Source organism: Gadus macrocephalus, chromosome 3 (assembly GCF_031168955.1).
Source record: "Gadus macrocephalus chromosome 3, ASM3116895v1".
Classification (NCBI taxonomy): Eukaryota; Metazoa; Chordata; class Actinopteri; order Gadiformes; family Gadidae; genus Gadus; species Gadus macrocephalus.
This window is the reverse complement of record NC_082384.1, coordinates 17,314,486-17,329,485: the sequence shown is the minus strand read 5'-3', so window position 1 is coordinate 17,329,485 and position 15,000 is coordinate 17,314,486. Positions and strand designations below refer to the sequence as shown.

At 44.5% G+C, this 15,000-nt stretch overlaps 1 protein-coding gene across 1 annotated transcript; it reads right to left on the bottom strand.

The window, feature by feature from the left end:
- Nucleotides 1-941: 941 nt before the first annotated feature.
- On the bottom strand, nucleotides 942-10,242 carry cpe (carboxypeptidase E; the record flags this gene model as incomplete). The annotated part of the gene is made up of 8 exons (XM_060047684.1): nucleotides 942-2,363; nucleotides 3,216-3,334; nucleotides 4,343-4,442; nucleotides 5,072-5,211; nucleotides 5,653-5,835; nucleotides 6,867-6,984; nucleotides 9,356-9,523; nucleotides 10,045-10,242. Coding segments are annotated over 8 exons (1,125 nt in total), but the record flags the coding sequence as incomplete, so codon positions are not given.
- Between the last annotated feature and the right edge of the window lie 4,758 nt (nucleotides 10,243-15,000).

Sequence of the window (15,000 nt, the reverse complement as noted above, 5' to 3'; positions counted from 1 at the left end):
CAGACTGTCAACATAACCAATAGTTAAAATGCAGCTATGGGGTTATTTTAAAAACGCAAAATATTGTCTTACTATGCATGATATCGTTTACAAAAATGTGTGAACAATGGCATTTGGCAATTTAAATTACCCTGGACTCCTTGTTTGGGGCCTGTTTAATCCGTTCAGTGTCTCCTGTTCAACTATTCCTGGGTTATGGAGCAGAGTGATCGATGGCATCGATGAGGTTATGCTAATAGAAGATGCTAATAGGGCCAGTATGAGTAATAGGCCAGGGAACCATTGATCTGCAGAGTTAGCAGCTAATGCTAAAACAGCTGATTCAACCGCATAGTAAAAGTGCCACTCTTGCTGTCTGTGTATTTGTGTCTGGAAAAATTTAGTTATATTATAGATTTTGTACCTTTTTCTGTACAAACTTTAATTAACAATAATTTACAGCGAGGCCCGGAGATAATTGTCTCAGAGGAAATGGCGAGACACTGGCTGAAATTTTGAGTGTGACAATTACCAAATAATTTTTTACCTTTGTCATACCAACCTGAAAAAGTCTTTCTAAATGCTTCAGAGAGATGGAGAGAATTTTGTCTTAAGAAGACAATGTTTTTATAGACTGTTTAGTCTAATATCCATGCAACATAATTTAATTGGCAAAGCACAATGCTTTATATTGGTTCAACAAATTCCATGACTTTAGTGTGAGTGTTAAATAATCATGCTGGCGTTATGTTCATTTCAAATGTAACTGAAGTTTTCAGTTTACACAATATATAAAGCTGTCGCCAGTCGAACTGATAAGTGCCTTTCCTAATTGTGGCCTCATTTAAAAAGTGTGGCCAAACGCATGCAACTGCAGCAGAGTTCTCCGATTGGCATGAGGCGTGTTCGTAATGATGCATGAAGGATGGGTTCATTATAAAACATACTTCAAAGCGCTGGTGGACAGCATAAAGACAGGTTTTTATTGGTTATCTTAAATATTTCCTCTTTTACATTTCTAACTGTTTATATACCTATACATTCATCAAAATCCTCTGTGCTTATCCATATCCCGAGAACCCTCAGTCCAGATCATTTGTGGTGTTGACTCCCCAACATTATTCAATAATCCCCTATGTGTCTACAGTTTTCCTTGTACAGTGCAAAACAAAGGAGTCGTTTTGGAGGGAAGTTTTGCCACTAAGCAGGTTCATTATAGCTGATAGGCCTTCTTTTGGTAATTATTTAAGCTTAAAAAAACAAACATGTAGATATACCTAATCCATAAATACAGTGTATATATATATATATATATATATATATATATATATAACTCATGTTACCACTTAAATCAAAGCTGTTTTGCATTCAATGAAAAATAACAAACACACACAATCCTCGACACCAAGCAGGTACATGACAATTAAGCTCTTTGTTTGTTAACAGTGATTTTATGAGTTGTAACCTCACTGACAATCTCAGTACCAGAGCTTAACATTTCCTTTACAAATCACTGGAGTACACAGGTATAAGAGCAAGATTATGAGGAAGAAAGAGAGATTCTTATGGTTCTGACTATTTTGGAATTGGGTATGTGTATTTGTGCTTGTGCAGGCGTGTGTGTGTGTGCATTTGCTTGTGTTTTCTTTTTTTGTGTGTGCCTGGCCATGTGTGTGTGTGTGTGTGGGCGTGTAAAGCTTGGAATAATGAAACCTTTAGGAAAAAACATCAATTACTGGACAGCGGTGGTTGAGCCAACTCTGTCTGTTACATCCATACTTATATTAGTCCCCAGCAAAATAAAGAGTGAAGGGTGTTGTTGGGAACACCTTGAGAACACATCATGTACCATGAATCACACAATTAATTAACAATGTACTCGCCCGCACAAAGCCCCCCCCTTCAGGAAACGTCCTCCCATGCCCGTCAGTGTTTGAATGCTTGTGTTTTCCTGTTTACCGGTTCTTGTTTGCATGTGTCACTGTGTGTGCTGGAGTGTGCGTGTCTGTGGAGTAACACGCTTGTGCATGAACTTATGCGTGCGTGCGTGTGCGTGTGCGTGTGCGTGTCGGTAGGACATCCGTCGCATCTACGGCGAGAGTGGGCGAGGCAAAGTTTTTACGACGAAACAATTATAAATTCAACCAAAAAAATAACCATTTGAAAAGAGAACCGAATGAACCAAAACGATCCAAGACAATATTTTCTTTACAGTGGGGGGGCACATGTAATGTTTTAAATATATCACATTGATTTATGAATGGTCCCAGATCTGGTGGTGGTGTTTAGAAGTTCAGCGTCTCGGACATCATCTTCCACCAGTCCATCAGCTCCTCCTTCTCCTCCTCCTTCCTCTCCACCAGGGACTCGAGCTCAAAGTCCACCTGGAAGAGAGGGACAGGGGGGGAGAGAGGGAGGTAGAGAGATACATGGAGGGACAGAGGGAGGGACAGAGAGAGAGAGAGAGAGAGAGAGAGAGAGAGGGAGAGAGAGAGAGAGAGAGAGAGAGAGAGAGAGAGAGAGAGAGAGAGAGAGAGAGAGAGAGAGAGAGAGAGAGAGAGAGAGAGGGAGGGAGAGGGAGAGGGAGAGAGAGAGAGAGACAGAGAGAGAGAGAGAGAGAGAGGGAGGGAGAGGGAGAGGAGAGAGAGAGAGAGAGAGAGAGAGAGAGAGAGGGAGGGAGAGGGAGAGAGAGAGGGAGAGAGAGAGAGAGAGAGAGAGAGGGAGAGAGAGGGAGAGAGAGAGGGAGAGAGAGAGGGAGAGAGAGAGAGAGAGAGAGAGAGAGAGAGAGAGGGAGGGAGAGGGAGAGGGAGAGGGAGAGAGAGGGAGAGAGAGAGAGAGAGAGAGAGAGAGGGAGAGAGAGGGAGAGAGAGAGGGAGAGAGAGAGGGAGAGAGAGAGAGAGAGAGAGAGAGAGAGAGAGAGAGAAAGGAAATTTGATGAAGACATAAAATGGTTGACCTCAATCCTAGACAGGAAATTTAGCATTTCAATACTATTGATTAGCTTTTGTTTTTTTTAATGGATTGGTAAAATATACATATTATTGTATCTCAATAAAGTTCTTTGGCACATATTTCATTGCTCTGATTGGTTGTCGTTTTATCCAATGGTTTCCAAAGGCACTTTGGTCGGCACCTTTTATTTTTAAATCATGGGAGCGGTTCCAGATGAATAATCGGGGTTCACTGTCCCCTTAATGTACCTCAGCAAATTGTTGCTGCATATGTCTGAGTCTTACCCTGGTGGCTGGGCTGAAGGCGACGGCCACCTTCTTGATGACGGTCAGGTAGCCTGGAGCAGATGCTGCTACCTTGTAGTTCCCGGGGGCCAGCAGACGCCAGTAGTCTCCGTCGTTAGCTGGGAATCACACGCCAACCCGTCAGCAGAGCATTCAGAAACAGTAAGGCTCCATGCGACCACCATGGGTCAACAACTAGATTTAGTTGAAAGCATTGCGTCCATCATGCAATCTGGACAGTGGTTAGAATGGAAAGGTTTGTGTTGGATGGTCTCATTATAAAGTGTTGTATTCTCAACTGAAATGTTATGTGTGGGAACCACAATGTCTGCAGTCTACCTGAAGGCCTCCAAGCTCTCTGTCTGCTTCTTAATGATTTATCTGAATTCACTAGATAGCTATAATAAATAGGTTTGCCTCTATTGTAAGACTTTGGATATCCACTAGATGGCACTAAAACCTCTCGCAATTGTATCATTGTAAGCATATAGTGTATACTTTATTTGCCACTGTGACTGTGATTGAGTGTGACAATTACCAAATAAATTTTACCTTTGTCATACCAACCTGAAAAAGTCTTTCTAAATGCTTCAGAGAGATGGAGAGAATTTTGTCTTAAGAAGACAATGTTTTTATAGACTGTTTAGTCTAATATCCATGCAACATAATTCAATTGGCTAAGCACAATGCTTTATATTGGTTCAACAAATTCCATGACTTTAGTGCGAGTGTTAAATAATCACGCTGGCGTTATGTTCCTTTCAAATGTAACTGAAGTTTTCAGTTTACACAATATATAAAGCTGTCGCCTGTCTAACTGATAAGTGCCTTTCCTAATTGTGGCCTCATTTAAAAAGTGTGGCCAAACGCATGCAACTGCAGCAGAGTTCTCAGATTGGCATGAGGCGTGTTCGTAATGATGCATGAAGGATGGGTTCATTATAATAAAATATACTTCAAAGCGCTGGTGGACAGCATAAAGACAGGTTTTTATTGGTTATCTTAAATATTTCCTCTTTCACATTTCTAACTGTTTATATACATTCATCAAAATCCTCTGTGCCACTGTGATTCCCCTATCTACCTGGACCCTGGTAGTAGAGGCGGTCCAATAGAAGAGTGTTTACCTGTGGTGAGGTCATGGTTAATGCCTTCCACGGAGATGGAGGCGTTGGAAATGGGGTTACCCTGGAGGTCCCGCACGAAGCCCTTTACTCCGCGGTGCACCTACACACACACACACACGCACACGCGCACGCGCACGCGCACACGCACACGCACGCGCACGCACACGCACGCACGCACGCACGCACGCACGCACGCACGCACGCACGTCACGCACGCACGCACGCACACACACACACACACACACACACACACAGACACGCACGCACGCACGCGCACACACCACGCACGCACACACACACACACACACACACACACATACACACACACACACACACACACACACACACACACATACACACACACACACACAGAGTCAAAATGACAGGTCGATCGAAAAAACTGTGGATCTGACCAGTTATAGTTAAAACGCCTTAAGGCCTAAGGCCTGTCAGTCGAAACTTTTTCCTTTTTAAATCCTCCCTCAGGGTAAAACGTCTTGGATGTTACATCGTCCTGCAGGTTCCCAATGGTTTGATTATTATATCCCGTTTTATGTTCGGGAAAAGATAAGTGTTCCATATTTCCCTAATTTCTCTCGTATCGGTGTGCCCTCTTATGGACAATGTGCAAATATAGATATTCAAATATGGTTAACATTTTTGGCCCACTCTGTCAGCCGTAATATATATGTACAAATACTCATATATGTTGTAGTTGAAATGAGCTACCTGTTCAATATAGCTGACCAGCGAGTTGCGGTTCTGTTCCCAGTAGGTCTTGAGCGCGTCCTCGCTGGGGAACTTATCACAGCTGAGCTCTAGAGTGATCTCAAAGCAGTTGCTGCTCAGGTAGTTGAAATCCTGCATGCCTGGAGCAAGAGCAACACAGAACCATGAAGGGTCAGTCGATGGCACAGGATGACGAGATGAGTACAACATAGTGAGGAAGACCAATCAACTTCTGTGAAAGACAGGCGTTTGAGAACCACATGTCTCTCTCAGGTCTCTCCCTCTTATAGGCTGATTTTTGTTCAACTGACTCGCGCCATAAATAATTGATGGGGCATTTTTAAAGTTAAACATCATTGAATAGGTTTCGAACGACAGAAGAGCTTCTTTATAGCCATGGTTTGCATATTAGGACCATTTGCCTCAGGATTTGTAGCTCAAGCAGGGTCACTAAAGGTTTGCGTTATAAAATGGAATCCCGGGCGGCTCCAACCAACCCTTGGCTCCACCCACCCATTGGCTCCTCCCATCCCTTGGCTCCGCCCACCCCATGGCTCCGCCCACCCCTTGGCTCCACCTACCCCCAGGAACGCTGTACCAGGCCCCGCCGTTTGTGATGCCGTCGGTGAAGCTGGTGTCGTCGTCGGTCTTGCGGCAGGGTGCGCGGTGGGGGTCCGACATGACCGGGTTGTACATAGAGTAGGCCCGGGCCAGGGACTTGAACACCACATCGTCAGGGCTGGCACTGTACTCATGGGCGGAGTCTTAAAGGGGGGGGGGGGGGGGGGGAGCAGAGCAGGCAGATGGATAAGGAGACGGCATTGTCTGAATTGATCAGTATGGGTGGAAGTTACACAACACACTAGCTTCTGTTGAAGCTGGGAATACAACACAAGCACAACAACAACATGTGTTTCTGTTGGTTCATAAGCGGTGGAAAGCCTATTATGGGGAGTGTTCTCTCTACTTCCAGGATACATCGAGGGGAGGGAAAACAGGGAGCCAAACCAATTTATATGGAGGGATATTGAGTGGTAGACCACATGAGTGCATCCATGTGTGTGGGTGTGGGTGTGCATGAGCATATGAGCATATGTGCGCCTGAGTGTGTGAGCATATGTGCGCCTGTGCGAACAAGTGAGTGTGTTTTTTGTGTGTTTTTTGTGAGAGAGAGAGAGAGAGAGAGAGAGAGAGAGAGAAAGAGAGAGAGAGAGAGAACGGGACAGAGAGTGTTTTTGTGTCTGTGTGTGTGTGTTTGTTTGTGTGTTTGTGTCCGTGTTTGTGTGTGTGTGTGCATGTGGTTGTGTGTGTGAGAGAGCATAATTGTGTGTGTGTGCTTTTGTGCATGTGCTTGCAAGTGTGTATGTTTGTGTGTGTGTGTGTGTGTGTGTGTGTGTGTGTGTGTGTGTGTGTGTGTGTGTGTGTGTTTCTGTGTGTGTGTGTTTCTGTGTGTGAGAGAGCATAATTGTGTGTGAGTGTGTGTGTGCTTGTGTCCATGTGCTTGCAAGTTTGTGTGTGTGTGTGTGTGTGTGTGTGTGTGTGTGTGTGTGTGTGTGTGTGTGTGTGTGTGTGTGTGTGTGTGTGTGTGTGCATGTGGTTGTGTGTGTGAGAGAGCATAATTGTGTGTGTGTGCTTGTGTGCATGTGCTTGCAAGTGTGTGTGTGTGTGTGTGTTTGTGTGTGTGTGTGTTTGTGTGTGTTTTTATTTGTGTCGATGTGTCTGTGTGTGTGTGTGTGTGTGTGTGTGAGTGTAGGAGTGTCCTTGCGTGCATGCGCATGTGTGAGTGTGTGGTTACCGGTGCGGGTCTCGTCGTAGGGGTAGTTGGCCACCACGTCTCCCCCATGCAGGTTAGCTGACAGAACGAAGGGGATGTCCATGATCCAGTGAATCACCGCCTTGGTCTCTGGAGCCAGCTGGAGGGTGAGCCTTAAGTTAGACAGCAAGCTGTGGACGTTTTTCACAGACGACGATTCACACTGTGTGTACCCCGATTCACACATTGTGGTACTTGTGCTTCTAAAACTTAGATCCACGGGGCTAATTCACGGAACACAGATACGCATCTCTAAGTTGTGTCTTGTAAAAATATATATATATCCACGCACACTTTAAAAACATAATTTTAGGAGTTAACTTATCTATGTAAGCATTTGTGGATCTCGTTGAGTTTTGTCCAATGTACCAGTACCCCTGCTGCTGTGTAAAATAAAAGGTCTGTTCAATGTGAATAGCATACAGAATCAGTCAATACGCATTTCTAGATCTTGAAGGCTTTTGTACATTGTAAACCACAGCTAAAATGTAAGTGCATTTTATTTAAGATTTTAAATAAAATGCTGCTAGCAAAGTGAGAGCAGTGTAATATGTGAGAACCTATTGTCTTCCCAACTATTACTATATACAGTATATGATGGTAATTTATGTGGTTTACGCCCTCTAGAGGTTGAATAATAACTTCCATAGTCCTGGGCCATCATATAAACCATTGTCCTGGGCCATCTTATTAAAATTTGTCCTGGGCCATCATGTGAAAGTTTTTCCTGGGTCATAATATAAATGTTTTGCCTTGGTAGTAGCTGCTGTAATAACTAGTCGATATCATAGAATATATGTTTTAATTTGAAAGATCTAACCTCCCATTCAAACAAGTTTTATGCAGATCCCTTGGTTGTCATGGTTGACTCCTGCACTCCACCCTCACTCTAAAGGAGGATTAGGATTTGGCTATCCAAACATTTTTATCTTCCTTCCCTTTTCCTAATGTGAGCATTGCTAACACGTTTGCCGTTCATTTGAGGCCAAAAGAAAGCTAATTGGTTGAGGGTAATCATATTCATCTGCACAGAGGTTCAGCCATTACTGCAGAGACACTTCATTGTGCAAGTAGTCTGTTATTGCATGTCATACAACGGGGGGCCTAAAATCCAGCGATCTGATTGGTTCCTAACCGTTGTATAATGAGCGTATACATAACTGCTATGACGCCCGATCATTTTATGAAAGTTTCCATATCACTCCGCGCCTGGAAGTAGAAACAGTTACAAAGTAAAACATATGTTGGATGATGGAGAGGGTGTAAATGTTGTTACTCCGGGAGTGAGCAAGGCGATGGAGAGACTAACGAAAGCTTAGGCACACGGCGAGTGAACTGCTCCATAGGATAAATTGCCGGCGAACCGCTCTAGCCGAGCCTTCTCTCGGAGGGACGCTAAAGTGTGTTGCATAGCGACCGTCGTGCATTTTGAAGGCAGCCAGGAGGGACTACTTTTTTGTATTCTTTAATAAAACGGCTACTTTGACTTTCTTGGTTTCTTTTTAAATGTAGTGTGTCTATGACTTTCGTTTTGCCATAATAGTAACCGTTGTATAAAAGCAATAGATCACTTCAGTCAGTGGCATGTGCTCATTATACCACTGTGAAGGGGGTCGCCGGCCCTCCGCTGCGCGTCGGGGCCGGACAACGCCCCTTAACAGTGGTATAATGAGCACATACCACAGCCTGGCGGGATCTATTGCTTAAATATAATATACAGCAGAGACTGCTACACACCAGTGGTGTCTTCTTATCATCGCCTACTATTGGACAATGCTCTGTGTGCACATGTAGATGGTGCACAATACAGCAATTTTAAATAAGTTATTGATAATGATAGTTAGGCATCGTTTTTTTCGGCCGATAAAATCATTGGGGGCTTAACCCAAAAGAGAGTAGAAAGTTCTGAAATTGAGTCTGGATATATTTTTTACAATTGTGACAATTTATGTGAATCAACTCCTGTGGGTTACAAATAATAAAGTCTTCCAATAAAAACGTCCATTACAAGCCAGCTAGAGCTGAGCCCTACTTAAGTTATACAAGCCAGCTAGAGCTGAGCCCTACTTAAGTTATACAAGCCAGCTACAGTGGTGCAGCACTTAAGTTAGTCAACAAGCCAGCTACAGTGGAGCCTTACTTAGGTTAGTAAAAAAGCCAGTTGGAGGTTGAACCATACTTAAATGAGTCAACAAGAAAGCTGGAGTGGAGCCTTACTTAGGTTTGTCATCAAGCACATAATTGACTTTTACAAGCTAGCTAAGAAAAACATATGGTGGTAGCCTGAAGACTTCACACATCTATTTCATTTTGTGCTTTTTTTGTGCATGCATGTGTATGTCGATTTGTATGTGCTTGCATGTGTATGTTTGTTAACGTTATGTGATTCATGTATGTGAATAAGCATGTGTTGGTGTCTGTGCATGCATGTGTGTGTGTGTGTGTGTGTGTGTATGTGTGTTGGCATCCACCTTGGTGTTCTCGTCCACAGCCTTCTTCATGTTCTGCAGCAGATGGTTGTTGGCTCCGCCCTCCCTCTCGTTGATGTAGATGATGCGGTCCAGGTCGGGGAAGTTACGGTTCAGGTCCACGCCCTGGGCGTTGCTGCGGCCTACAAACCAGTCCCTGATCTCTCCGGACTGCGGCGGAGCAGGAGAGAGAGAGAGTGGGCGATATAGGGAACAAGGTGAGGAGAGAGGAGAGGAGAGGAGAAGGAGGGGGGAGAGGAGAGGAGAGGAGAAGGAAAGAGTGAGGGAGAGAGAGAGAGGAGAGGGAGAGAGAGAGAGGGAAGGGGAGTGGAAGTGTAGTGAAGAGAGGAGAGAGTGAGAGGGAGGAGAGGAAAGGAGAGGAGGGGATGGGTGGCAATTGGAGGAGAGGTGAGGAAAGAGAAGACGTGGGAAGAGGAGGAGGAGGAGGAGGAGATGGGACGGCCTCATGTTTAGTGGAGCCGTGCATAAATTCATTGATTGTAATACAAGCTCGTAAACGTTGACACATTTTTCTTTCTTGCAGATAGTATTCCAGGATTGCAAACGTAATGCGATGACCTTGTTAGACACAAGTCTAGAAATGAAGCGGGGGGGGGGGGGGTGTGAGGGAAATCTCATCCCCAGCTACGACGGTGTGACAAATCCACACGGAGATCCCGTCTGGAGCGTACCTGCGAGGCAGCCTTCTCAAAGCCGTCAGGGTTCATGGAGGGCATGAGATGGATGCGCGTGTTGTGGACCAGGTCGATGATGGTCTCGTTGTCCTGCTGGTACTGGTTGCACAGGTACTGGGCCAGGTAGATGATCAGCTCCCTGCCCACTGCCTCGTTGCCGTGCATGTTGCCGATGTACTTGAACTCAGGCTCACCTGGGATAAGAGAGAGGGAGAGAGGAGGGAATTTTTTATTATTATTATTACAATTATATTTAAAGATAAAACTTAAATGATCACAGTTTGCAGACAAGGCAGTGGGCCTAGTAGTGTTTAGTAAAAACATATGTTTTTGAACAAGCTTTATTCAAAAAATGACACAATAAATATAAATATGCTAACGCCAGCTTCTCCTGGATAAACACCTCGAACTCATAAAAAGACTGCTGTGTCATTGAAAACAATTCAAGGTCAGTGACGGTGGAGTGTGGTTATCCACGTAATCCAGAGGGCATAGACACACAGAAACACAAAGACACAAACACATACACTCATTCTTACCACACGTCACTCACTGCTCCTTAACACCATGACTCAATGACTACAGGATGAATCAATACGCGAGTGCTGAACCTTGACTTTTACAGGATTTACACATCAGTCATTTCGGTAAAGCTCAAGAGAAATGGGGTGACATAGGGCACCAGTCAGAAAGCAAAAGTAGAGCCTGGTTTTGCTCTATCCTCAGTACTTGCCATTTGCTTTTCATCATTGAGTTGTATGCCTGAGACAGAGGTGGCTAGTCAAAGTGCCCTAGGGGCCAAAATAACATGGGAGGGGGTTTATAAGCCCCCCCAAGGATCCATTTAGCCCCATCTATCTCAAGAATATCCAGTGCACCGTCCTGATTCCGTCAGACACTAAGTAACGGTGAACAAAGTGGCCACGCTATGCAGGCAAACCAGGCTCTTCTTAATGAAACGCACTCTCCCCATATGTCCCACATGGTAATTAGCTGCTGTTTTCTTTCATTTCAACCCCCTCAACACACACACATGCAAATACACATACACAGACACACACAAACATGCACACAAATATACGCAATATGCTCATCGACATATAACTGTGTTTGAATCTAAGCAAGGAATGAATCAATTAATAAATAGGAGGTGAGAGTGTGAATGTGTTTATATTGAAGAATTGTTTTTGCTTTGAGTACGCTTTTCTGTATATTTTATATTAGAATGTACGTCTACCCGTACTTGTCACTGTAGCATGTTTACTAGTGTGGTTACAACTTTGTGTATGTTTGCAATTTATTCCTTAAACTCTTTGATCTATCTGTGAAGAAAGCACAACCCTGATGAGGGTGATTAAAGCACACACACACACACACACACACACACACACACACACACACACACACACACACACACACACACACACACACACACACACACACACACACACACACACACACACACACACACACACACACACACACACACACACACACACACACAATAACAAACCACAGAACCCAACTGCAGCTTTATATAGGGTGCTTTACGATGTGTGCTCCGGTCCATACAATGTAGTATGTCACGCAAACACACATCACACACCACCACACATCTGGAAGTGATTTTATGTTAAATGCTAGATTGTGGTCCCTTTCTCTGTTGCTACTAATGAGGCTAAGACTAAGATCAACCCTCACTGTTCTGAAGTCCATGAATAGCTTTAGCAGGCGGAGTGGGGACCCCGATGTTTGTCAGGGCCCTCAAACACTTACACATGTACTCACACACCCTCCCTTTTGCACATACGTTAATAATGTGTGAGTGCACGCAAACACACACACACACACACACATGCAAACAAACAGATGCACATAAACACAAGCACACAAATATGTGCACTAGACACATACCGTGCAGAATCATCAGGCAAACATATATATACCTTAGTTGCACACCGCATACAAGCCTGCACAAATACACACCAGCGCACACACTGGCTTTGAAGTAGTTTACTGAGCAAGTGACTTGTGATTCTAAAGTATTGTGCAGATGTTAGGCACCAGGAGAGCTCTCTGGTAGTCCTGAGTCCAGCATGTTTTATCTGCTTGTGGCCTCCTCCCTGCCTGGTTTCACCCTCATTCAGCAGATGGTAGAGATGGAGGATGACTAGTGGGCACACCACAACCTCACACAAATGTTTAACATATGCAGTAAGTAAAAGGCTTTGGTGTGTGCCTGTGCGTGTGTTTGTGCAGTGGTGTATTGCCGGTCACTTTGAGTAAGGCAGAAGATAGTTTTGTAAATGTTATTTGTGCATGCACACAACTCTAACCCTTATTCCAAAAATGATCAGCAAATACATAAAGGTTTTTTGTCTACTGAAATTATACTTTTTTAAGGTAACATCAGTGTGGCTAGAGCTATTCAGCAAGACAGCTCCATCATTTTGTCTTGTTGAACTTATCTGTAGCCCATATCTCATGATGTGGCCCTTTCCAGTATTTAACACCAAACATGTCATGAACACAGACGGATGATGTTAAAAGACAGAATAATGCGATAAAAGATAAAGGAAGATTGAAAGCCAGATAAAATCCCAAACTCAGCTGTTTACATTACCGTGCCTGTGACGTGTTCAGAGCCCTGAGTTTTCCTGTCATGACGTTGAGCGCATTAATTCACGGCTAATTGGTCAAACCTTTGTCCTCCCATCAATAGGGTTTCCTAGGTGACGCTGCCCACATGCTGCCCCACTGCAGCCTGTGACGATCCCAGGTGTTTAAGGAGACAGATTAACACAGGACCCATGTAAACAACTCTTACGCTGTCCTCCTCTCGCTCACTTTCTCTCCCTCGCTCTTTTCTTTCACGTAACTGAAACAACCATCTGTAGGAACACATGGACCTGCTCTAATCAGACACCTTTGTGCATGATGCATGACTGTTATCAAATTAGGCCTTCTGGTTATGAGAACACCAAAGGCCACATAAAAACACATTCTTTATTCCTTTTGTGCTGTAGTTCAAACGAAAAGGTAGGTGGCCTTGTGCACATCTATATTTATGTGCATATTCATGCATTCAAACACATGTCAATGAGGGTTGTACCCTTTAGATAAGCAAAAGGTCAGAGAGAAAGGAATGCGTTCCATGGTTTTCAAAATGGTGGATGACGAAGGACGTGAAATGATCATGGAGATTGGCTGAACGTATGCCGAATAACATAAGACTTCAAGTGTACCATTGAAAGTGAATGAGCAATAACAAAACAGAAGCAAATATGTGAAAGCGGGGTTGGTGGAGAGAAGGAGTGAAATAGCACAATGAGTCCCAGATGAGAGGCGCGAGGAGGTGGGGTGCGGAGAAAGTAGGTGGGGGGAGGTGGAGAACGCAGGAGTTTGATGTATAATAAATGACCCCCGACTGGCTCCTCTCGTAACGTTCTATTTCTCTCTACTGCCCCTGACAATCTTCCTTCAAGTTTCTCCTTCATCAACCCTCCCCTCTCTCTGTCATCTTTTCTCTCTCTTCTCTTTCCTTCTTACTTGTTTCCAGCTACTCACTCATTTGTGTTTGCTTTCATTTATTTCAGTTAAAGAAGTATTCTGTTATTTTGTATTATTTACACTTTGAGAATACAAACCATGTTTTTGAACAGTGAAAACCCCTTTGTTATGAATCCACCATATGTAGCATAAACTGATAGAATCTACCATTTTGAGAGGACTCAAGAGGGTTGTGGGACTGTAAGATGTGGCTCCCCCTTGATTACTAATTATTGTGTTAGAAAAAAACAAAAACCAACATCATAACTTCCCTTCCAATGTACCTAGGCTTCCAAAATGGAGGAGGTCATTGCGAGTTGGCGTCACGATGTACAAGCGCTATTACTGTGTCTGGCTTTGTCTGACTGGCTATGAAGGGCAGGATTGGCCTTCTCTCTCTCTCTCTCTCTCTCTCTCTCTCGCGCGCGCGCGCGCTTTTGTGTACATAACGGAACGGAAACCTTGCAAGAACAGATGAAATGTAAGATTAAAAAAAAAGTTACGAAACCACCAACATTTCACATTTAGTTCCCCTATTTTATCTGCATAAAGCGAATAGTGGAAACCCATATTGGCACCACACTACCAGTTGGTTGTCGGCTGATGCTGCGGATCCTTGGGTTATAGAGGAAAACAAACAGTCTTGATTGAAGAGCAAACAAGGCAAGGCTCGTGGCTGGTGATTTGCGTGGTGTGCACAGTGAAGCCAGGCGTCTCCCCCGTGGTCCCGGGGAGTGTCTGATTCCGTGGGGCGGGTCGGCGGGCGGGGGGACAGATGGCTGCTGCATACTGACAGATGCAACGGGCTCAGGATGCCCCAGCCTCCCCGCGCAGGCTGGCCAACCACAAGCGGACATTCAGCTCACTGCGCTAAGCCGATCTGTTGCCCCCGGCAACCGCTTATTTTGGATCCACCTCCAAAAGTGTCCGCACCTATTAAGCGGGTCACGTAAAACATTTTTTTTATATGATCATTTAAAAATAAGCTGACATCTTTAGCGCAGAGAGTGCCTTGACTGGACAGTGTTTTCATTCATGATTTTTTTAGGCTTTTCTTTTTTAATCCTGCTCTTTTTCCTCCCTTCCCATACAGTGTTGGTCTATGGTCTGCTCGCCACTGCCCCGGTTCTCCTCTCTAACAACTCCTACTGTTCTTCATCCTCCTGCCATTTTTCAAAGGAGCGAGTGATGGAGGTGAGGGATGGAGGGCAGGGGGGCTGGAGGAGCATTTATCGGGTGGGAGGGGGTGTTGCCCGTGGCAAAGGAGCTGAGGCGGTTTGGAAAGTCATCTGGTAGTAATAAGAGTTCCACGGCACTACCGTGACTCATGGCCGTGCACACACACCCGTGCGCCGGCCCAGCAGTCTATTACAGGCTTGTTTAGCATGAACACACGCAACCCGT